This window comes from Triplophysa rosa, linkage group LG17 (assembly GCF_024868665.1).
Source record: "Triplophysa rosa linkage group LG17, Trosa_1v2, whole genome shotgun sequence".
NCBI lineage: Eukaryota > Metazoa > Chordata > Actinopteri > Cypriniformes > Nemacheilidae > Triplophysa > Triplophysa rosa.
Genome location: NC_079906.1, coordinates 11012221 through 11036088, shown reverse-complemented (window position 1 = coordinate 11036088; position 23868 = coordinate 11012221). Strand labels below are relative to the sequence as shown.

The 23868-nt window shown below is 38.9% G+C and overlaps 1 protein-coding gene across 1 annotated transcript in view; it reads left to right on the top strand.

Moving 5' to 3' along the window:
* The window catches only part of ralgps1 (Ral GEF with PH domain and SH3 binding motif 1), a 112977-nt gene that overhangs the window by 75572 nt on the left and 13537 nt on the right, over positions 1 to 23868 (top strand). The window contains exons 10-17 of the mRNA XM_057356152.1: positions 11284 to 11421; positions 11584 to 11677; positions 14907 to 14974; positions 18815 to 18941; positions 19067 to 19221; positions 22583 to 22631; positions 22727 to 22807; positions 22952 to 23057. Coding sequence (XP_057212135.1) covers positions 11284 to 11421; positions 11584 to 11677; positions 14907 to 14974; positions 18815 to 18941; positions 19067 to 19221; positions 22583 to 22631; positions 22727 to 22807; positions 22952 to 23057 — 818 coding nt within the window. The remainder of the gene's footprint in view (positions 1 to 11283; positions 11422 to 11583; positions 11678 to 14906; positions 14975 to 18814; positions 18942 to 19066; positions 19222 to 22582; positions 22632 to 22726; positions 22808 to 22951; positions 23058 to 23868) is intronic.

The window sequence follows — 23868 nt, the reverse complement described above, 5'->3', positions numbered from 1 at the left end:
TTGTTTTGGATCGACATCCACACACACACAAAAGGAGCTGTTGAAATGTTCTCCATCCTCAGGGCCTTTTGTTGAAGGCTCAGCCTTGAGGCATGATACTTCATTCACCTTCTGTTCTTCTGTTTGGCTCAACTGTTCTGTTTATATGGGTCATTTTGAAAGGTTTCCCTTTCAATGATGTCCTAGAACTGAAACTTTCTAACATTCTTCCAAATATCTTCCTATGTGTTTAGCAGAACAAAGTAATTTATACAGATTTGGAACAACTTGAGTGTGAGTAAATGATGACAGAATTTTAAGTAAATTATCTATAGATGTTTATATAATTCATTAGCATTAAAAAATACAGATTAAAAGGGAGTTTAAAGTGTTTTAATCCATGAGGTTTTTCCCCTGCTATTGTTATATGTGAGCATACCGTAGACATCATTTCTGATATCCATTGCAAAAACAGCACTTAAAATGATAAATGTAAAGAGCTGCTGTCCGGAATGAGAAAACCAGAGAGGTGTTTTCAGCCACAGAATGGAAACGGAAGCAATTCATGACCTTGTCACCTCTAACTCTTAATTTTATTTCCATGTTAAACTTCTGTGTTTTTTCTTTTGGGTAGCTTTCCAAAGGTTCTGTATTATTCTGAAAGTCTCTCTTGGTGTAAACTGCTCCTTTTGTCGCTACCCTTGTACTTTTTATTGGAGTTATGAATTAGTTCTCGTCATAAATTTTCCACTGGAAAGAAAACACGGAAATCTTTTTACATAAGAGAGATCCAAATGTATTTCCAGTGACTGGCAGAACGGTGAGAGGTGTGTCACGATCACTCACCAAAGGATTTGTGTTTGTTTAGTCATTTGTTTGACAGCATAAAAATCTAAAAACTCATTACTCCAGAAGTATGATTGCCTCAATAGCCACACATCTTTTGGACTCATTCTACCTTAACCACATTACTATAGATTTTTCTAAAGCTTCTTAAATAACCAGCCTGGTTTTATATTTTATTGTCTGCTGGTTTTGGAGCCAAGCTTTCCTCTGAGACCCACATGTCCCGTTGGAGAACCTTCCATTCTCTGTTTCTCCTTTTTCCATCTATTGATACTATACAAACAATGGCTCGGTATTATCCTGAGCTATGGAAAAATCCAGCAGTCAGCCTCAGGCGAGCTGGTGGTGTGGTAACACGAACGTTCCAATCACAGCACAACCCGGTGTGAGGAACTCGCCTTTTGTTATTATTTCCCATGTTCAGCAAGTACAGTAATTCATTTCAGATTGAAAGAAGTGCCTCAGTCAACCACAGTAGCTGCTTCTGCCAAATTCAGTGGTAACAAAATAGCCTCTTTTCACCAAACATTTTTGCTATATTTTATTACCAGTTTAATCCTCAAAATGAACAAAAACAGAATTGTAGGTCAGAATTTATGCAAAGAAGAACACATTATGTTTTCATTTGTTGTCTGATCTTATTGTCTGTAAGAAATATGTGATCTAAACTACCCTGCACTTTACCATCAAAATAGTGTGTGTGCTTTCTCAACACTTTTTTAACCACAGCTTTAAGCACAGGAAGCTTTCGGCTCAGTGGTTAGAGCATGGCGCTAGCAACGCCAAGGTCATGGGTTCGATCCCAGGATATTGCACATAGTCAGAAACAAATGTATAGTACAATGCAATGTAAGTCGCTTTGGATAAAAGCGTCTGCCAAATGTATAAATGTAAATGAAAGTGTAAATTCCATGTGGATTCCAGCTTTTATTAGACTAATTATTACAAATTGAATCGATTAGTAATGTTGCAGTCTTATCAGCTCAATCTTTTTATCTAACATTTACACAAGATCTGAAGTAGTTTCTTCTCTGTTTTTAACCCCAAAGTATAAACAGACATACACACAATGGATAAGCCACCAGAATGCTTTAAAGTTGTTTAAAGGGATAGTTCACCCAAAAATGAAAATTCTGTCATCATTTATTCACCCTCAAGTTGATCCATACTTGTGTCAATTTTATAGTTCTGCAGAACATGTAAGATATTTGGAAGAATGTCAGTAACCAAACAGTTCTGGGACACTATTGACTTTCATAGTATAGGGGAAAAAACTACTACTGGTAGTCAATGGTGCCCCAGAACTGTTAATTTTCCCATTGCCCATTTTTCAAAATATTTTCTTTTGTGAGAACAAACAATTTTATACAGTTTTGGAACAACTTAAGTGACAGTAAATCATGACAGAATTGTATTTTTTGGCTGAACTACCTTTAAATATAGATAAATTAGTGTAATGGTCCAAAATCAATGTGTGCAACTTAAAAAGTTTCACTTTTCGTAAATACTTTTTGGTGACCTTACATGTTGTCAGGTTGTTAGTGTAATTGACCGTGTACGTGAACTCTGATGTATAATGCAGAAAACCTTCGACAATAATAGGAAAGGGATAGCAGGGTTTCTTCTGAGTGGTTTTGATGCCCACAGCAACACTACACACAGGTTGTGTAATAAGCCACCTCAGTAAGCAGGATCTGAGATCCTGGAGGATAGGATGGATGGAAAATCCTCCCCAGCCCTGCACTGCGGTCCCTGCCGAACCTCATGAGCTCATTGTCTGGCTAGACGTCTGCAGGCTCTTTCAGCACAGCTGAACAGTAGCCTGACCACATCCTCAGAGCTCCACAGCCCTGTAGTCCCTGTAGATCACTTCTTTTATTAGGAAAATGAACCTACAGCAATGTTTGTTGGAGAGCTAGTTTGTTGGTATAAATCTGTCATTGCCTTACAAGACGTTATTGAATTAGATTCTTGTGTTATATTGTATTTCTGGGCTGTTAACATTGCAAAACATAACTGCAAAAATTATATTAAAATAAATATTTTTAATGGGTTTTCAAAACATTACCTTACTTCAGCTTTTATTGGAGAAATAAACATTGGAATGGGTTAGTTACAGTTAAACAATACTGAACAGCAATACTCTGCATATTAAAATAGATAGGAGATTTTTTTTTATTTTACAAAAATTGCATAAATCTTTCAGAATGTGTCATTTTATACCTGTATTACTAGCCATTTGTTATTGTGGATTTGCCAACCAAGAGGATTATCTGAAGTTCATGGAGACATTTGTGAGATTTCTGCTTTTTTTTCTCAAGAGAAGCATCTGAGATGCAGGACACTTGCAGAAGTTTCCATTTGTTCTTCATTTAATCTCATTGACAAAATAATTAAATATCAAAGAGATCTTGTATGTGATTTTTCTTGCTTATGGGTTATAGTGTATCAGGCTTTTAGTTTTTTTATTTATTTTTTTGTATTTCCTGTTTGTTAGCCCTGTATTGTTCTGTCTGCCAAATCTTTGACGTTTGACATTTTCCGTTTCCATTCACATTAAGTCACATTAAGAGTCCCTACCCAGAATTAATGCTGATTAAGAAACAGGCACATCCTTGTTGAATTCCAAAAAGGAACGAACAGTTTTCCGAAGGTCACTATATATGGAATATTCCAGTCTATTGACATCTGCCTTATGTTCTTCATGTCCAAATGTTGAAGAAGTGGCGTCAAGCCACCAAAACTAATGAGATTTCTTACTTTCAACAGAACTGGAAAACTCTCCATGTTTTCAACAATAGTTTTCCTGTTGATATAAATTCATAATGGATTACTGTTATTGGCATGCGTACAGATGTTTGAACTCAAATTTGTGTTTAGTTCCAATTCCACGTTAGAAACAAAAAACATGCAGAAGAAGTTAGTTCAGGATTATAAGCAGGAAATTGTGCTTACAGAGGCAGATTAAAATATATTTTCTGTATTATATCCCAGTGGTCAATGTTGACAGTGTTGAAAACTTTGACATTTTTCCTAAATGATCTCAGAGGAATTGTGCGACAGTCTCATGTCAATTGCCACATCAAAGGACCAAAGAGAGACAGTTGCATAAGTTTGTCAAATATCTTCCATGAAGTGTGGCTTTGCCATGTGGGTATGTGTGAGTGTGATGATGTTAAGTGTACTAAGTTATGTACACGTAGTTATTTTCCAGTGTCTTTGGCTGTTTTATATAAAGTCCTTGAGTCACTGCACAATAATAGACCCTTTTATCTTGTTATGCAATAAATAAAGCTTCCCATTCCACATAAAAATTTCCATAAACTGTCGAAGTTTCCAAACATGCCAACATATTGAGTTGGTTTGTTGGCGAAAGGCATTATAACGTGAGTTTGTGCTAGAGAGATGTCAGGTAATAATAGACTATATCATTGTTTGTCTATATGGAGATTTTGTTTTTCAAAATATGCTTTTGGCTGTGTAGGTTTTTACTGTTCCATCATACCATTTTCTTCTACGATACCACCATATTTGGCTTTACAGCTCATAAAAAATGTTTCATTGGGCTTCCAGACAAATCCAGGTGCTCCATATCAAACTGAAAAATACATACCATCCAATGTATTACTCAAAATCACGTTTCTTTTTTGACATGCAGTGATCTATACTTAACACTTTTTCACAGCCATCCCAATTGTTGGAAAGCCATATCCCCTGAGACAGCCACAACACAACACAGCACCCTGAAGTCCTGCTGTCACATGTTAACTCACACCTCTGGAATGTTTCTCAGCCCCTCGCCAGGCCAAGTCAAAGCACTGTTCTAGTTGTTTGCTTCAAGACGTGCATTATTTCAAAGTTTTTTCCATAGTAAATTATGAATGCAGACAGCCCAAAACCACACATCTATAAAGTGTTAAAGTGTATTTAAATGAACTTTTCCACAATTATAATTCCACATTTAAATGTTCTTGCCATTCCCAAGAATTCATGAGAATTCATGAATGTTGCACAGTGTGTAAAGGTGCTCTACATTCTTTGTGGTTTTGGCAACACAATCTCACGGGAATTCGTAAAATATTTAAGATGTGCCTAATTCGTACGATCATATTCGTACATTTTAGTACGATTTGCTTTTGGCCCAGTGATGTTAGGTTTAAGGGGAGGGGCTTCAGTATTGCTTTTTCTAATAATTGTATGTTTTTGTATGAAACATTACATTACATTACATACATTGTACGAATTCATACAAATTAGCCACCTCCTAAAATACTTACAAATTCTTGTGAGATCAGGTTGATTTTGAACACCTTTTCTGGATACAGCAATGAAAAGTAATGAAAGTGATTGGAAATACGAAGGTTACCCATGCAGATAAAGTGAACAGTATTTAGCTGGGCCTTTGATATCAATATGTCTGCTAATATGACTTGCTCCATGAAAGGTAGATGCAAAGGCTACGTTTTAGGCTGCTTTTAAAGTGTCCAGTGTGTCATTTTTTTGGAGGATCTATTGAAAGAATTGCAATATAATAAACATAACTATGTGTTCAGAGGTGTATAAAGACCGTACATAATGAAACATTATGTTTTTATTACCTTAGAATGAGCTATTTCTATCCCCTTACATGGAATGCGCCATGTTTCTACAGTAACCCTAAATGGACAAACTGCTCTACAGAGTGTGTTTTGTAAATACGTTATCTCATTCGGCAAAGAAGCCAAAACATGACGACATCTCAGTTCTGTGTCAGCCACCATAGTGATTCGAAAGGGAGGGGTGGCGCTAGATGACGCTAAATTTCGTGCACTGGACCTTTAAATCCCTTTGAAAAAGTACCACTTCAATAACATAGCAGCCCTGACTGAAAAGCTTTGCTCTGTGCTGATTTAGGGTTAACAGAACAACTCATATAATATAAATACAATTGACACCATGCTTTAGATAAGAGGAGCCTGACTGTCTGTTTAAACTGGGATTGGCTGACAGTCATAAACTGTGAACATGATGCCTTTACACAGCGGTGGAATGCATTTGCCATCACTACTGTGCATGACAACCTGTTTTGTACCGCGTTTAACTCAACACATCACACTTAACCATCCAACACTTTCTAAACACTGTTCACAAGCCGACATTTTGTGAGGGCTAACAAAAAATTGTTCTTGCATTGCATCACAAAGTCGAAAACAAAACATCTGCTCTTTGTCATGGTAATTATTCAAGTTTTCCACACTGTCTGCTTCATATCAGTGTTTACAGGTTGTTGATCTCATGAACAATCTTTGGCCGTTGAAGTTGTGAAGAAACAGCTGGCTTTTGTGAAGCGGTTAACCTTTCTATGATCTTCTACTGTATATTGGCCTCTGTCTACTTGAAAATCATACAAATGTTGCACATTTCATGATGCCTTTTTATTTGCAACGTACTGTGGTGTATTTTGCCATGTAAATATGCTGTTTCGGACATGCCATGACCTGTTTAATGTGATCCATAACTTAAATTAATATAAAACTGTGTTGAATCTATTTTATGTAAGTGTGTGACTGGGCTTCCAGCCTGATGTGTGGCCTAGATGCTTTTGATATTTATAGGCCAAAATCCACAGCTCTGCATGTTCACTGTGGTTAACTCGCATGTGATCATATTTACGTATTATTAGCGATACATCACAGGTGAAGCATATCAATCTTTGATCATCTGTGACATGTCAGGGTTTATTTTAATCACAGAGATCAAATCTTATGGTATTACAGTGAAACACTCAGTACTACGTTGTGAACATCTTTGGAAGGACAACTAAATGCATTTGAGTGTTGTATTTCAGGGAGCATAAACCTTGAAGTCTGTAAATGTCTTTGGAGGTAATGGTCCCTGATTTTAGGAGGTGTAGCACTCTGCCAGGCAGGAAGACCACGCTCCAGCGTTACTCCCTGTTCTATTCAGGGACATCAGTATTTGGACTGAATATCAACGGCTGTTTGCTTATCACCTCCTTACTTTCAGCTGGTGCTTTTCTAAACATCGTAAATGATGCCTTCAGAGGACACTTTGAAAGGAGAATGATCATAGCAGCTATGTTGTAACTTTGTTTAAAACAGAGGTTCTCAAATACTGACTCTGGAAAATGAATTGTAGAGACCTACAGCTCGGCAGCTTGAACTTGATTGGTAGCATATTAGGGACAGATCTGTAAAGAGTTTCAATTTTTGGTCCCTTTTTAACACAAAATAACAAAGAAAGCAAAGAATGTATATTTTCCATACAATTCATGGTGATCATAGTATGGCCTTAAAGGAACAGTTCACCCAAAAATATAAAGAACCTTTTTCTTCGGATGTTTAAGGGTTTTTTTTTTGGAACCATTCAACCAAAAATCAAAGCACCTTTTTTTAAGATTGTGTAGATGGCAGCTGAGGAAACAATCATCAACTTTCACCTTCAATATGAATTAAATGGTGTCGTTTTGGTGTTGTAATTGAATCCAGTGAGAGGTCACTGGAGGTCAATGAGCCTCTAACTTCACAGTTCACAGGAAGTATGTCAGGGTCAATCTCGGCTGTACAGCTGACCTCTGACCTCCATGAGTAAAGCACTTACACACACACACACATACACATAAGACTGTTTCTGTGGCTTTAAATGACAGCTTCACTGTCTCTTATAACGCCAAATACTATTTCAGTACAACTTTCCAATTGTGTTAAATGTCAAGTCAACTTCAACTCATTTTAAACATGTGTTAACTGAAAGGTTGAACCTCATCTCTCATATAAGATCAGTGCAAGTTTACACAAATTAAATTATCAGTATTATCAAAATTAAAGACTACCATGGTAGGAAATATGACAATGTTAGTCAAAAGTGCCCCAGAACTGTTGTCCTAAATTCTTTAAAGTATCTTCTTTTGTGTTCAACGGAACAAAAAAAAAAAGAAGTAATTTTTCCTACGTACTATGGTAGTCATTGGGATCCAAGAACTGTTTGGTTACAAGCATTCTTCCAAATATCTTTCTCTGTGTTCATCAGAACAAAGACATTTATGCAGATTTGGAACAACTCAAAGGTGAGTAAATAATGACAGAACTTTTATTTTTGTGAGAACTATCCCTTTAAAGGGTTGTTTGATATGTTTGTATGTTTACAGTTTTATATGGTATAATGCTTGTTCCATTGTGACACCTTACTCAATATGGTGTGACAACATGCCCCATAAATGCATAATCAAGCCGGTCATCAGTAAGGGTAAATACACTTTACACATCAGATTTTTCCAATAATGAGAGCACCAAAAAAAACTTCTTTATCCCAGCACAAAACCAGGTGTCACTTCACACCACTTTAGCAGAACATTTACCATATCCACAAGTCATCTGCTTTAGCAATGGAATATGAGACCCGCTATGTAGCTACTAATGGTTTTTAACTGCACAGATTCATTTTTCAGCCAAATGTTGAACCTCGGTTCCACTTGGTCCATTCCTCCGGTGAAATTTACTGATTCAACATTTTCTGCTAACGCTTCACTCACACCTGTTATTTATTTAGCAGCAGTCTTGAGGCTTGCCGTGAGAAGACAGCATATCCCTGTCTGTGTAAAGCACATCTTAGCTTCTCAGTTAATGACAAATTGCTCACATTAACAGACTCATAACTTCTACCTGCTCATTATAAGGCATTTCCATGACCGCTATAGCGGAAACAGATCTCTAACAAGCAATCAGGCAGTACCCCCAGGCTGCCATTTCCAGACCAGACACTGCACACGGGTTTAGTTGTGTCCTTGTCGCCTAACAATTAGCAGTGAGGATGAGAGTCCTGGAGAGAGATATCTCTGAATTATTTGTTGAAGGATGTGCTGCAAGTGGGGTGGAGAGCCACTGAAGTGCACAGTTCAAAGCTTTGAAGTTTCACAAGACCAAAGGAAAATTCAGGGTCATGTTTCTCAGAGAAAGAGATGTGATGAGATTGTGATAGAGTTGAGCAGCATGTAAATATTTGTTTAATGGGTTGTATGTGGTATTTGAGAGCAATTTTATGCAAATGTCAATCTTACTATGAAAGAATAGTTTTTATTATAATAGGTTTTCACTATATTGATAGCTCATATCAATATTTGGTTGATGAGAAGTGAGATTTTAAAGTTGCATATTCTTTATTTGTAGAGCCTGATTTTTCATAGTAAGTGCCACTTTCAGAATTGTCACATAACGGGTCCACATTTCTCATAAATAGCCACATGAAAATTAAAATAAAATATTTACTTTATGTTCTATGAAGAGCCGTCTCTTCTTCATTTGTTGGATAATGAAATTATCCAAATTATTCTGGATAACCAGAAATCCTAAGGTACGTTGTCTCTCAAAAACGTGCGTTCTGATGTCTTGACTGAATCAACAGCGGTTTATTAAAATATGGACAGATTGAATACTGGACATGTCCCTACCACTTTTTGGAAGAAATAAAAAATACGGAGTGTCTATACAGTGCAAATAGCCCGCCTTGTAAGCAGAGGCTATACACTAACTTAGCCCACCATTTTCAGATTGGAATAGAGACAATGTAAGAATGGCACGAGGAAAGTGGCGGCTCCAGTGGCGTAGAGCATAAAGCGCTTGTTACTTACTTCATGTCGTCGTGGGTTCGGATCTGTTGTTTGCCAAACTGTTTCCCTATCTCATATCAGATCGTAAAGGCATTTGTTTTCAATAAAATGATGCAAATATTTGAAAAGTGGGTATTCAAGTCATACATGTACCAAACATTAAGCACTTAATTGCAGTCTGTTGCTATATTTTTCCTTATGGTTCTCGATATGCGGTTGCTATCGTCTATTGCAAGATTAATCACATTGTGTTTGATAGAAAACGTGTCTCAAATAAATGTGACCCTGGACAACAAAACCAGTCTTATGGGTCAATTTTTCGATATTGAGATTTTTACATAATCTGAAAGCTGAATAAATAAACTTTCTATAGATATATGAGTTGTTAGAATATGACAATATCTGACTGAGATACAACCGTTTAAAACTCTGGAATCTGAGAGCGCAAAAAAATCAAAATATTGAGAAAATTGCCTCAGAATTTGTTAATCAGGGGCACTGTGGCAGGCCATCCACTCACAAAAATAAAGTTTTTATATATTTAAGGTAGGAAATTTACAAAATATCTTCATGGAACATGATCTTTACTTAATATCCTAATGATTTTTGGCATAAAAGAAAAATCGATCATTTTGACCCACACAATGTATTTTTGTCTTTTACTAAAAATGTTCCCGTGCTACTTAAGACTGGTTTTGTGATCCAAGGTCACAAATGGAAAAAGTCACAACTTTGCAGTTTCATGAAATGCATCGTTCAAAACTAAATTTTGAAAGTTCATTATATAGTATTTGTAGCCTATCTGGCAATGGCCGAAGTAATAAGTGAAAATAAGAATTTTTATTTTTCCATCTGTTTCCCCTTGATAAGTCATGTTTGTCATTAATAAGGGTTAAACGTTTCATTCTGGGACCCACCAACAGGTAGGCTAACCTGTGTCAGACACACCAATTTGTTAACATGGGGAATCACATACACATTCTTTTCAGTAATTTTTATTTAATCACAAATTAATGCGTTTAAATGCAATATTAAAATACCTGATGGTAGGTCTGCATGATTATGGTAAAATCATTATTGCTTTTCCCCATGATATTATAATTGTGATTAATAATGTTGATTAAATTGTTTTAAAATGTTTTAAACTGCACGCTTAAATTGTTTATATAAAACATTCTGCTCATGAAATACTTGATTACTGTTGTATCGTCTCAAAGGGTTGACATTTTACACATTAAAACTCATCAAAACTGTGGAATAACTTATACGGAACTACAAGAATTATTTGTGATCGCTGTAAATGCGCTGATTACGCCCCCTGAAAGCAAAATAAACACATGCTTCCTTCACGCCATGTACACGCCCCTTGCGCATCCATTGTCCACGCACAATAATAGTCTATTCCCATCTGAGTTCATATTCGTTGTTAAAGTATTGTTGTCCTGTTCCCATTTGTCCCCATCATTTTTCAGAACAAAGTTACGCCATTAGATATGAATCAGTTTGTTTGGTTTCAAAATTATTCATTGATATACTGTACATGTACCACGTTTTATGTACAGTAGTTGATGTAGTTGAGTTTTCATGTTTTAAATTATTTATATTATACCGTTATTAATATTTATTTAAATCATATTAGTAGAATTAAAATAAAAAGTCAGTATAATTAGCTTCATGTTGTTGGTGACATAAATAACGTTTTTTTAAGGTAACTTCACTGTAGTTACACTATTTTTAAATATGAGTGGCTTAAAGCTTTGAAAGTTTTTAGCTTCTTTGACCAGATACAAACTCCAAAGTCCATTTAAAAACCCGCCTGTCTGTAATGAAACATTTTTCTTTGTTTACTTTAGGAATTTACCTGTTTGATATGACCTACATTGACTCCGCCTACCCTGCTTCTGACAGCATCATAGAGACTGAGCAAAGAACCAATCAGATGAACAATCTTTTGCGTGTCATCGCCGACCTTCAGGTGTCCTGTAACTATGGTCAGTTTCTTTCCACAAAGTATAATTACTGTTCAAGCAATATGATTATTTACTGTATGTGAATATCAAGAAAATTCTTAAAGCTTCTTTTTTTTTAAAGCTACCAGGATTGTTTTTATACAATACATTTGAATTTGATCGGCACATGTATTCACCCCACAGATCATTTGGTCACGTTACCACATGTGCAGAAGTATCTGATGTCAGTGCGATACATTGAAGAGTTGCAGAAATTTGTTGAGGACGACAATTACACGTAAGTTACGCTCAATCTAGAGGTCTACTACAGTAGATTTTTGAGTATCTGTTTCACATCTGGATTCAGACCGTCTGGTTTGAAATATGTTGTACAATTTCTTGAACATTATAGCTCAGTTGTTATAAATGGATTAGTTAACATACTTAAAGGAACAGTTCGCCCAAAAATGAAAATGATTTAATCACCCTCAAGTTGTTCCAAATCTGTATAAATTTCTATGTTCTAAAGAGAAAGATAATTGTAAGAATGCTTGTAACTAAACAGTTCTTGGCCACCATTGACTACCATAGTAGGAAAAATTACTTTATAAATTACCTTGTTCTGCTGAACACAAAAGAAGACATTTTGAAGAATGTGAGGAAATATATATATATATATATCCATATATTTGGAGCAACTCCAGGGTGAGTAAATGATGACAGACGTTTTATTTTAGGGTGAACTGTCCCTTTAAACAGAACTGGATTTATTTTACTCTATTCAGCTGTTTGAATGAAACAATTGTTTTGTTAAATTTGTTAAATTTTGCTACTCCAGATTTCTTTGTATTCTGTTGATCACTATGTCTATGCCAGTTTACACACTTCAAACTATTCACATCTGTAAAACTCTCGTAATCCAAGACCTCCTTAGTTTTAACACTTCATTCTGCCCAGCTGCCTATAGTATTTATTAAACGTGTCAGTGGAATTCATGTTGTCGTGGGTTTAGCTCTATGGCCCACAGGGCAACCAAACACCTAATTTACTGGCCACAGCTGCACCAGCATGGCATGACTTTATGTTGCATTATAATCCCTATTTCCTTTACCTCAGGCCGCTGAACATATGAATCCTATAATGTGTTTCCCTGCTATAGTCTTATGTAATATGCTTTCATGTAAACACTGTAATATACAAATGTGATGAGATTACAAATAAAATGTTATGAGATTTAAAAGAAGGATTTGGAAGTACATCTATTTGTGCTACAAGTGTATAATGTGTAATTATGTACAATGTGTCCAAAGACATTTGCAGCATGTGGGGTTTCACAGGGTGATATCATCATTAAAAGATGCTTTTCTGCTTCTTGTTTCCTACTCTCAGACCAAGAGCTCAGAGCTCTCTTCATGCGCACTGTGTGGTCCTGTCTGTCTGTTTTGAATGAAGGGCAGGTGGTTTTATTGCGGTCCAATTTCTTGCAGTCTAGACACAGTTATAAATGCGACACCAGGAACTGCGAAACACTGGAATTTCGTATTTCCACTTTCTCCATGTGGATGTTTCAAAGTAATTTTCCGTTTAGATTGTCGGCTCTCTCGAGGTAATTGTGTGGAGAGTGATCTTTTCAGTCACAGTTTTTAAAGAGCTGTTATCTTGCACTTTTCCATGAGCGCTATTCATTTTGAAAGAACTTTAGTCACATATGCAATGTTTTCTTGTCGAAACCATTAGATACAATATGTCAGATAAACTTTGATCTAATAATTTTAATATTATCAGTAAACTGAAAACTCCAGGCTTCTCAATTTCAACATTATTTACTGTTTCCAAAAATTAAAATCATATATTTAAAGGTGCACTGTGGAGGTTTTAGCGGCATCTAGCGGTGAGGTTGTGAATTGCAACCAATGGACCTTTCAAAGCATTACGGTGGATGACACAGGACTAAGATGTCGTCACATTTTTGCTTCTTTGCAGAAGGAGATAACGTAGTTATGAAAAGCGCTCTGTAGAGCAGTTTGTCCGTTTAGGGCTACTGTAGAAACAACACAACGAATTCCATGCAAGGGACCAGCAGTGTATGTAGATAGAAATAGCTCATTGTAAGCTAATAAAAACATAATGCTTTATTATGTAAGGTCTTTATGCACCTCTGAACACATAGTTATGTTTATTAAATTGCATTTCTGTCAATAAATCCTCCTTAATATCAAGCACCTTTGATGAAATATACATAAACTTAAATTATAACATTTGTGTGGTTACAAGTGGTTCGTGCCGACATGCAAAGACTAGACCCCTGTAGCGAGTGTGCACATTTAGTACCAAGGTCTTGTGTTGTTTCCTTCTAAGGAAGAAACGATTAGTTTGCCTTATTGAAATTCACTTTACTGAATTATTTCTTCAGCCACATTCTAACAGCTGACAGTAATAAGCTGAAGCTGTTGGCCTGGTAAGGCTGTCAAACACGGGCTGTGTGGATGATGAAAAAATTAAAACCGAGGACGACATTTAGATGACACGGTGACATAATTCACACGTCTTTTCCAGGCTTTATTAAAAACAATTACGTATCTGACTTACTTTTTAAAACAGCAGATGAAATTTGTCTGGACTACAGTAAATCTGGGTCATGGGGGACAATTATTTACATAGACTGTGTAATGTAATGAAGAAATAGATTGTGAAGATGAACTCTAAGGTACTCTAACAGATATCAGTGTATATCAGGCATACTATTTAGTTATGGTGTAGATAAGGGACTTTTATGTGATCTGGCTATGTTGAGCTTTTATCTGTTTTTTATATGTACTGTATATTTTGCAGATGTCCTTCTGTAACCTTGCATCTCCATATTTTGTGAATTTTTTACATTTATGCTTGTCACTTTATTTTTCAAATATTTGGTTTTCCAAATATCTAACCCATAAAAAGTATTCAAAAGTGCTAGTCAACTTTGACAACACAGTGTTTAATCATTTAAAAAGTACAGTGTTTTTTCCATTTCCTGAAAAACAGCTAATTTTGACATCTGAGGTTTTGCAAGGATAGCGACATAATATAGCTGTTTTAGAATAGTGTTTGGGCTAAAAGATCATTAAATGAATGAATTGTGAAAAATGGGCATACCTGGAAACTTAAGACTACTAAAGTTACTCCAAACGAAATGTTACTCATTGTGCCACATTATGCAGGATTCACATTTCAATATTCAGACAAGGATTAGGGCTCACAGGATACTCTGGGTCCTCTGGCAACCCTGCGTTTTTCTGGTTTGTGGATGTGAAAGGAAAGCAGGGTAAAAACTGGTAATTGTTTGCATTTGGGAAACTGACATCATCGTCTGGAGCTCTCCAGGGTTGGAAAACTACAGCTGTGGTTCCTCACTGATCTTACGATTCAGGTTAACAGTCTTAAAATCAAGGCCACACTTACAGTACAGTACGTTCTGCCATTTGGCACGGCTTCATGAAGCCTTGCTGAGTCATTGAAGTCAAAACCTTATTTTTTATTTTCTACAGACTTTCATTGAAGATCGAACCTGGGAACAGCTCGCCTCGTCTGGTGTCCTCTAAAGAAGACCTTGGAGGTAAAGTCTATATGTGGATTCAATTTAACTTTTTTAAAAACTGCAAGAGGTTGATCTATAGTCTTTTGAGGGGGGTGTTAACTAGTGGAAAAATGGGGATCATGAGAAACTTTGTTGAAGAATCTCAGCTGTATCTGATTGGGGGATGTGGTGTTCGGCTTGGATGATAATATGTCTGGAAGTCATTGTTGGGTAGAGGGATTTCGCAGATGCATGCATTGGTGGGGCAATGAAAAAGTGAGACCCGTGTAACCTCAGAATTTTCAGGGTGTTGTAGGTAAGCCCCACAGATGCTTGTTTAAACAGAGAAACCTTCTTCCATGAGCTTTATTGATCTCTGTCTGGCAGACAGAAACCATCAGTAAAAATGGCTCTTGAGGAGACCTCCTTCTGGATCATGGTGGTCTTTAGTTAAGATTTGGATGTGTCGTGTGTTTTTTTATTCTGGACGTTAAAGGGTTAGTTCAGTCAAAAATAAAATGATTATAATGATAATAATTAACAATGTCGTCATTGCTTTTTTCCATACCAAAATATCTGTTTTTTTCTTTAAATACTTGAAAGCCAATATGGCCTTCACCATACAAGTCTTTCTCAGTTTGGTGTTTTATCGAGAAAAGCATCTCAAGATTACAAGCCAAGCTGGTGGAGAACTTGAATGAGCTCATGGTGTATGTCAGTTCCTCTCATGAGCGACAGAACAATTAGGATGTTTCCTGTTCTTGTGTATCAGATGCTTGAGCTGGAAATTAAATTATATCAAGCATTTTATGGTTATAACAGCTGTGGCAAAATGTACCAACTCATGGAAAAGCGACTGGTGAGAATATAGGGCATGGATTTTAATGTTCTGCGTGATGCCATCATTTGTCATTCTCACAGATGGGAAAAAATGTATACATTTTAAATGTTTAACATTTATCAAGTTTTATAAATGTTTAGACTAGTCTTCAAATACCAGTGTTTCACAGTTTTTTGTAACGTGACCTGATAGTTTTGCCTTTTCTGTGTAATTGAATGTATTTGTCAAGGCTCTGCCTCTATTAGTCATGTTTTTCTTGGTCCTGTGGCAGAGCCATGACAAGGCCTTTGGTTATGTGTGGAGAGAAACATATTATTGTCCTTTTTACAATAATAATAGTTCTCTCCAGTGTCTCGTCATTGGCCCCGCCCCTCTCATTTCATGTATTGCTTCCCGGCCATGTTTGATTACCCTCACCTGCCCTGTGTCGTTATCATTCGTTTGTCTTCCCTATAAATGCCCTCATGTTTCTTTATCCTGTGCTCGTGGATTGTACTGTGAACTTGTACGTTTGTCGTGCTTACCAGTGTTTTGATGTTAGCCTTACGGTCCGTGTGCTCCCTGTTTGCTGTGGTCCTGTTTCCCCTGTCTTAGTAAGTGTTTAGTTTAGTCTTTGTCAAAGTATTGTCTAGTTTAGTGTTTAGTTAGCCTTGGTCCTGTGTGTGTTTGTATTATTATTTTTGTCACCTTGTCGTTTACCCCCCTCGTGGGTGTTTTGTTTCGGTCTTTTTATTTATAATTAAAATCTTATTTGTTAACCCCGTCATTGCCTGCCTGCATCTGGGTTCTTACTCCATGCAATCCTTGTCAGTATTTTTCTAAGATTTTACCAGATTTCAAAAATTCCCACAAGCAGGCATCAAGATAATTGGTCAAAATTGACCTAAATCCATGTTTGGTGACAACTCCATGTGGCGCAGTGACTGTAACTGTAATTAATTCAGTTCTATGAGATTCTTCCATAATTTGCACACAAACACGCCGGATTCACAAAACTGTTAAGAGAAACTATAAGCACTTTATTAAGATAAATGATAGGACGTTCTTAATAATATTATATAAGTGTAATTAATTCTCAAATATTTTCTTAAACATCTTCATTTTTCAAAGAATAAAAGGGCAGACTTTGTCAGTGATTATACTATAGGAGTAATTTGTCCATTTGTTAAACTTATTTGTGTAACAAGCACCTCGCAACTCACGTTCTTATGTAAGCGTGTAATGTGTTAAACGGCATTAACGAATATTATAGGTATACTTCTTTAGCGTATATTTTACGAGTCTGTGTAAGTAAACATTTTGCAATGTATGTAAAATCACTCTGGATTTTCTAATAACGAAGGCTAAAAATCGCTAAAGGCAGTTAGACCTGATCAACATTATATCAATATAACATTCATTATTGGCGAAGAAACACCACCAAATACATGTAAAAAAACTATTTCCTTTTGAGCTTTTAAAGACAACCGTGAGGGTATTCTAGCTTAGCCTAGATTATATTTACAACAATAAAGCCGTTCTCATACATATTTTCAGCTTCTAATGTCAGTTCTGACTTATAACGCGACGTCTTCTAACAAATCACTATCAAAAGCGGCGATTTTGGCTATATTCTTTCACACAGCCTCTGTCTAGGTAACCATGTGCATATTTGCAGACGAAATGTATTCATGTTTACACATTCAAACAGTGGATAACAGTGACAGGTTGTTGGAAATGCTGTTTTGTACTCATTTCATTCAGGAGTCACCTGTCGAATGTGCTGCTTCTTCCTGCTGCTCACTGAGACGATCCCTGCACGGGGAAAGAGAGATCTTGCGCTCGCGGGACAGCACTGGTGACATTTTCCCACTGAATGAATTGTTTATCGGAAAGTCGCTAGATTTTTCGCTTTGTGCTATCCTGAACAAAAGCTGCTAAAGGGCTCGTAAATGTGACTAAATCAAGAGACAACCTTGCGTGCATTAGAAACAACGTTTTGTGCGCGCACGTTTCTGTGTACTGGCCACAGAGGCACACAGCAGAATGAATATAGCGAAAACATTATGTGAAATTTTCTCCCCCTTGCTTGGGTCCCAAGCGCGCATGGGCCCCTGGGCCTGTGCCCATGCCCATTGGATAATCCGGCCCTGATGCTGGTCATTTATTATTACATTCAATTATGCATTTATAAATATAATTAGTTTTGTCTTGGATCATTTTAAACACATACACTTTGCTTTTCATGAAACTCATGAAAAAATATTTTCTTGACCCAGATATCCGGTGTGTGAATGATATCTGGTGTGTGTTTCTAATGACACTGCTGGCAGCGTTCAGGACAACTCGCTTCTGATTGTTAGTTCAGACCAGAGGCTGTTTCTAGTTAATCTAGGGATCTTCTTGCACTCTATAGGACCTAACAAACTGTTTAAAAGTATAGGGAATGTCAGGATGAACACAGTCCTAATGATAAATGAAAACTACTTCCAGCATTGCAACAAATACCCTTCCGGTTACATTTTATTATGGAAAAAGACCTATAAACATAAAAACTGCAGGAAACTTTTTTACTGGATGGCAGACTGTCCACTTTTTTTGGCTAATCAGGCTTTTAGAGAGCAAAAGCTTTTCTAACTGTGGTTTTAATTTTTGTTTGTTGTGAATAGGACAGAAAAGAGCTTGAGGGTGCAGTTAACATGTACATGGTCTACCAGTCTGTATATTGTAGTTAACTGAAAATGTAAATATTAAAGTGAGTTTTTTAACTAAGCTTAATGAAAATTATCACAGCATGTGATTAAATGAATGAAGATCTCATTCATTAACATTAGTTAATGCTTCATCTAGCATTACCAGAATAGAGTGATATAGTTTTACAGCATTTAATAATCATTCTTAATGATAGTTAATACAAAAATGATTAACAAATATTAATCAATACATCTTTCGGTTTTAAAATTTCAAAAAATATCAACATTTTTGTACAGTGTATTGTTCATGGTAACTAATGTAGATTACCAACGTTAATTACCATTTTTCTGTGTGTGTGTGTACAGGGCCCTCTGAAGTGTCAGCCTCAGTGAGATATAACCGCCGGCCGACCTGTCCTGATACATCAGTGGTTGCCTACCTCCCGACCCCACCCCCTGCCCGCCACAGGAAGAGCCACAGCCTGGGGAATAAGTAAGTATCATGTTACATTAAAACACTACCACATGTGTTATGACATAAACACTGGTCCCTATGCCAAAAAAGAATTACAAAAACGAACCTCAATTCAATTCAACAATTCTGTTTTCTCTTTTTAGTATGATGTGCCAGATTGGTGTAGCGGAGAGTAAAAGTGCAACTTTCCCAGCTAAAGAAAAGGCCAGACACCTTTTGGATGATAGTTTCTTAGAATCACACAGCCCTGTGAGAAACCACACTTATGATTCAGTGTTCACCAATGGCATTTCACTGGGTAAGTCCTGTTCCCTTTCTGTCGGTCTCTCGACGTTGTGATTGATCTTGAGAACCTATCATCTCTGAATGTACTTTTAAAAGGCCAATGAAGTTGGTGAATGGCATGGCATGCCAGTCTCCGCCCCGTACATACTGTACAGGTATAAAAAGAAAGATGGCGTGCCCATTCATTCACCTTCTGTTCTTCGGAACCTGCTGAGCTACATGCTGAGCGCATTTTCTTTGATTGAACTACTGAATTCTACGATGCAGAGCAACGGATTCGTCCTGGTGTGTGCGATTTCCCCTGGGCATTTTGGTAGCGAGCCGAGGTTGTCGACTAGAGCAAATTTCCCTAAAAGAGCAAATTTCTCAATGTGTGCACTTGCCGCCAGGCATGTCTCACCACTGTAATCTTGGATGTGGCCGGCTCGTCCTCGAGCCTGACAGGCACGATAGCTGCATCACATGTCTGGGTCATGCTGAGGCAGCGTTCATGGATACGGCATGCCCGCACTGCGAGCATATGCCGATCAAGGCATTGCGGTCACGGTTGGCTGTGTTCTTTTTGGACCCAGCCACAGCATCGTCTGCTTCCCGTTCCGTGGTGGCTACCAAGCCATCCGCAGCGGCGGTGATATGGGGACTCCCATGGACGTTAATCCACCGCGGACCGTCCATGCCCCGTCACGCTCGCCTACCTTGTCTCCGATGGGCGGCAGTAGACTGTCCCATAGCGGATCTACGCAACAGCATACAGAGGATGAGGTGTCAGGCTCTGCCTCTGGCGAGACAGCCGTGCTGCCAGCCACAGAACCTCCCCCCACAGGGATGTTGCAGATCTTCCCACTAGTTCCTCTGTCACGATATCTGGGGGCCTGGTTACAGCTTCCCAACCCGTCGCAGTGGCTAGTGAGGACGATCCATCTCGGCTACGCGATCCAGTTCGCCAGGCGCCCGCCCAAGTTTCGGGGCATTCTGTTCACCTCAGTGCGAGGCCAGAATGCTCCCATACTTTGGGCCGAGGTTGCCACCCTTCTGGCGAAGGGGGCGATCGAGCCCATCCCTCTGGCCGAGATGTCTTCAGGGTTTTACAGCCCCTATTTCATCGTCCCCAAGAAAGGTGGGGGGCTGCGCCCCATCCTGGATCTGCGCACTCTGAACAAGACCCTTCACAGGCTCCCGTTCAGAATGTTGATGCAGAAGCGCATCCTGATGTCTATCCGACATCAGGATTGGTTTGTGGCAATCGACCTGAAGGACGCGTACTTTCATGTCTCGAATCTCCGACGGCACAGACCGTTTCTTCAGTTTGCCTTCGAGGGTCGAGCATTCCAGTACAAGGTCCTGCCCTTTGGTCTGGCGCTGTCTCCCCGTGCCTTTACCAAGGGCGCGGAGGCTGCTCTCGCTCCCCTCAGGGAGCAGGGCTTGCGTATCCTCAACTATCTTGACGACTGGCTTATCTTGGCTCACTCGCGAGATCTGTTGTTTATGCACAGGGACCTTGTGCTCTGGCACCTCGACTGATTGGGCCTACAGGTCAACTGGGACAAGAGCAAGCTCTCCCCCGTGCAGAGCACCTCTTTTCTCGGTATGGAACTGGACTCTGTTACCATAACAACGCGCTTTACCACCTAAACTTTTTCAGAGGCTCCTGGGGCATATGGCGTCCTCAACGACAGTCGTGCCTCTCAGGTTGATGCATATGAGACTGCATCAGCATTGGCTTCAGAGTCGAGTTCCTTGGAGAACGTGGCACACCGGCACGAGGCGTATTCACACCACGTCTCACTGCTGTTGCACCTTAGCCCCATGGACAGACATGTCCTTCCTGTTTGCCTCCCTGGACACCTCCCATTGTCTGCTTTGGTACTCCCTGACCGAGGTTCCTGAGGGGTGCGAGGAGGGTGAATCCTCCCCTCTTGGGACCTTGATGTGGTCCTTGTGGACCTAGGAATGGCCCTGTTTGAGCCCCTAGGAGAAGCCGTTCTACCTCATCTCACGATGAAGACTGTTCTCCTAGTGCAGTTGCTTCCATCAAGAGGGTAGGGGATCTGCATGCACTCTCTATGTCCAACGAGTGCCTTGAGTTCGGGCCTGGTGACTCCCACGCGGTGCTGAGACCCCGGCCTGGCTACGTGCCAAAAGTTCCCACCACTCTCTTCAGGGACCAGGTAGTGAACTTGCAGGTGCTCCCCTCCGGGGAGGAAGACCCAACCCCTTCCATGTTGTGTCCAGTACGCGCTCTGCGCCTTTACTTGGACCGCACGCAGAGCTTCAGAAGCTCTGAGCAGCTCTTTGTCTGTTTTGGAGGACAGCAGAAGGGGAGAGCTGTCTCCAAACAGAGATTTGCGCACTGGATCGTGGACGCCATCACCTTGGCGTACCGATCCCAAGATCTCCCGTGCCCACTGGCAGTGAGGGCTCACTCCACCCGGGGTGTAGCCTCCTCGTGGGCACTGGCTCAGGGCGCCTCTCTGGCAGACATCTGCAGAGCTGCGGGTTGGGCTACGCCCAATACTTTCGCGAGGTTCTAAAACCTTTGTGTAGAGCCGGTGTCTGCCCGCGTCATACACACCAGGTAAGACCGATGGCCAGCTGGGCGTACGCCTGTGAAGCGCCTTCTCCCTTCATCAGGTGAGTCAGTTCACTGTTCCAGCTTCCCTACTTCCTCCACTGGACAATATAAGCATTCCATCCATCACTAGGCACTTCAAGCTTACGAGCCGGCTTGTTTATTCTCCCTATGGCAGATGTGGTCTCTGTAGCGTTCTCCCCTCAGGCGAGGGGGTAGCACTTCCCAGTGTTCCTTACGGTGTCGAGCGGCTATCTCGCCCCTAGAGTAGCAAAGGCCACCGCCTGTACGGCCGTTAGTAAGAGCCTCTCGTCGGATTCACGCATTTATGGGTAACACTTTATAATAACGTCCAGTTGTAAGTGATGTATAAGTGATTAGTTAATGATGAACAAATAATTTACAAAACATTCATAATGGCATGCCATTCGCCAACTTCATTGGCTTTTTAAAAGTACAATCAGAGATGATAGGTTCTCAAGATCAAACCCCATTCTGTCGGTTCGACATAACGTCTCGTTCCTTCCATCAGGGAACTGAGGTTACATACGTAACCAAGACGTTGCTCAACCTAATAAAAAAACTCTAGCTATCTATTAGGGTTTTACCACTAAATCGTAGCATTATTTAAGCATTTGAGCACTGGGTCAAATTGCTTGTTTTGGTTACAGTACATGTTTATATTTGCATTATGAGACTTCACATCTTTGTTAAAGAAAATTTCAGAAATATTTTTTCAACCCTTGAGTTTGAAAGAAAGAAATTGTTAATTCTTGATTCTCATAATTTCTTTTTTGCTCTGCAGGCAGTAGAGAAAGTTCTTTTAGTGATGAATTATCAAGTACAGTTGAGAGGTAAAATATACTGTACATCATTAGTATTACAATATTACATCTTTATTTATTTATTTCTCAATACATGTCACTTTTCATCTTCTTATCTCATTTAGAGGTCGCATGTACGCAACTCTCGGCCCAAACTGGCGAGTTCCCGTCTGTAACTCCGCTAGAAGCAGAAGTTATATATACAGGTATGAAAACTGCTGTTTATGTGTGTCCATAAGTATGCATCATTAAAAATTGTGTACAGTATGAGGGGAAAATAATCCTTTTCAAAATAAAATACATATGCTGTATATATATAAATCATAATACATAGTGTGCTTGTTTATTAGTATCCCTGGGGCCGTGTCCAGCTATGAATGCAGTTCTTTGAGCAGTATAACCATTGAAGGGCCCTTACGGAGAAAGACTTTGATGAAGGAGGGTAAAAAACCCACTGTAAGTGTGCTATCAACTGTCTCTGCAGTGTGTTACAATGACATGCTTGTAATTCCGTTCATGATCACAATGATGTTTGGTTTGTGTGTAAATGACAGCCGTCTACCTCCTTAGCTCATTAATAGAGATTGTGAAGACCACAGTAGTTAATGAAAGAAAATCTAGAGACAAAGCGCTGCCGCCATCTACTGGTGAACAATTAAACTGCAATAACTACAACAACTTCTCAACACGTTATCATACACTTAAAGGGATATTTCACCCAAAAATGAAAATTATGTCATATTTTACTCTCACACAGGTTGTTTTTGTTTTGGGGTATACTATCCCTTTAACACTCTATTAAACCTTTAATTAAGCTCACGTCTAATGTAAACAAAATGTGCATATAGGAGTAAAACATGGCGGGCGGGTCAACCCTAACTTCAGAAGCACTCACAGTACCGGGTTATTTAGGCCTGGTTGCACAGACAAGGCTTATAGCTTAACACATTGTCTACACCGGACGCGACACGTCAGGCGGCTTGTTCTTAAAGGGATAGTTAACCGAAAAATAAAAATTATGTCATCATTTACTCACTCTCAGATTGTTCCAAACCTGTATACATTTTCTATGTTATGCTGAACAAGAAGGAAAATATTTGGAAGAATGCTGGTAACCAAACAGATCCCATCCCCCATTTACTGCCACAGTTGTGGCCTAATGGTTAGAGAGTCGGACTCATGACCAGAAGGTTGCCGGTTCGATTCCCAGGGCCGGTGGGTAACAACTGAGGTGCCCTTGAGCAAGGCACCTTACCCCTACTTGCTC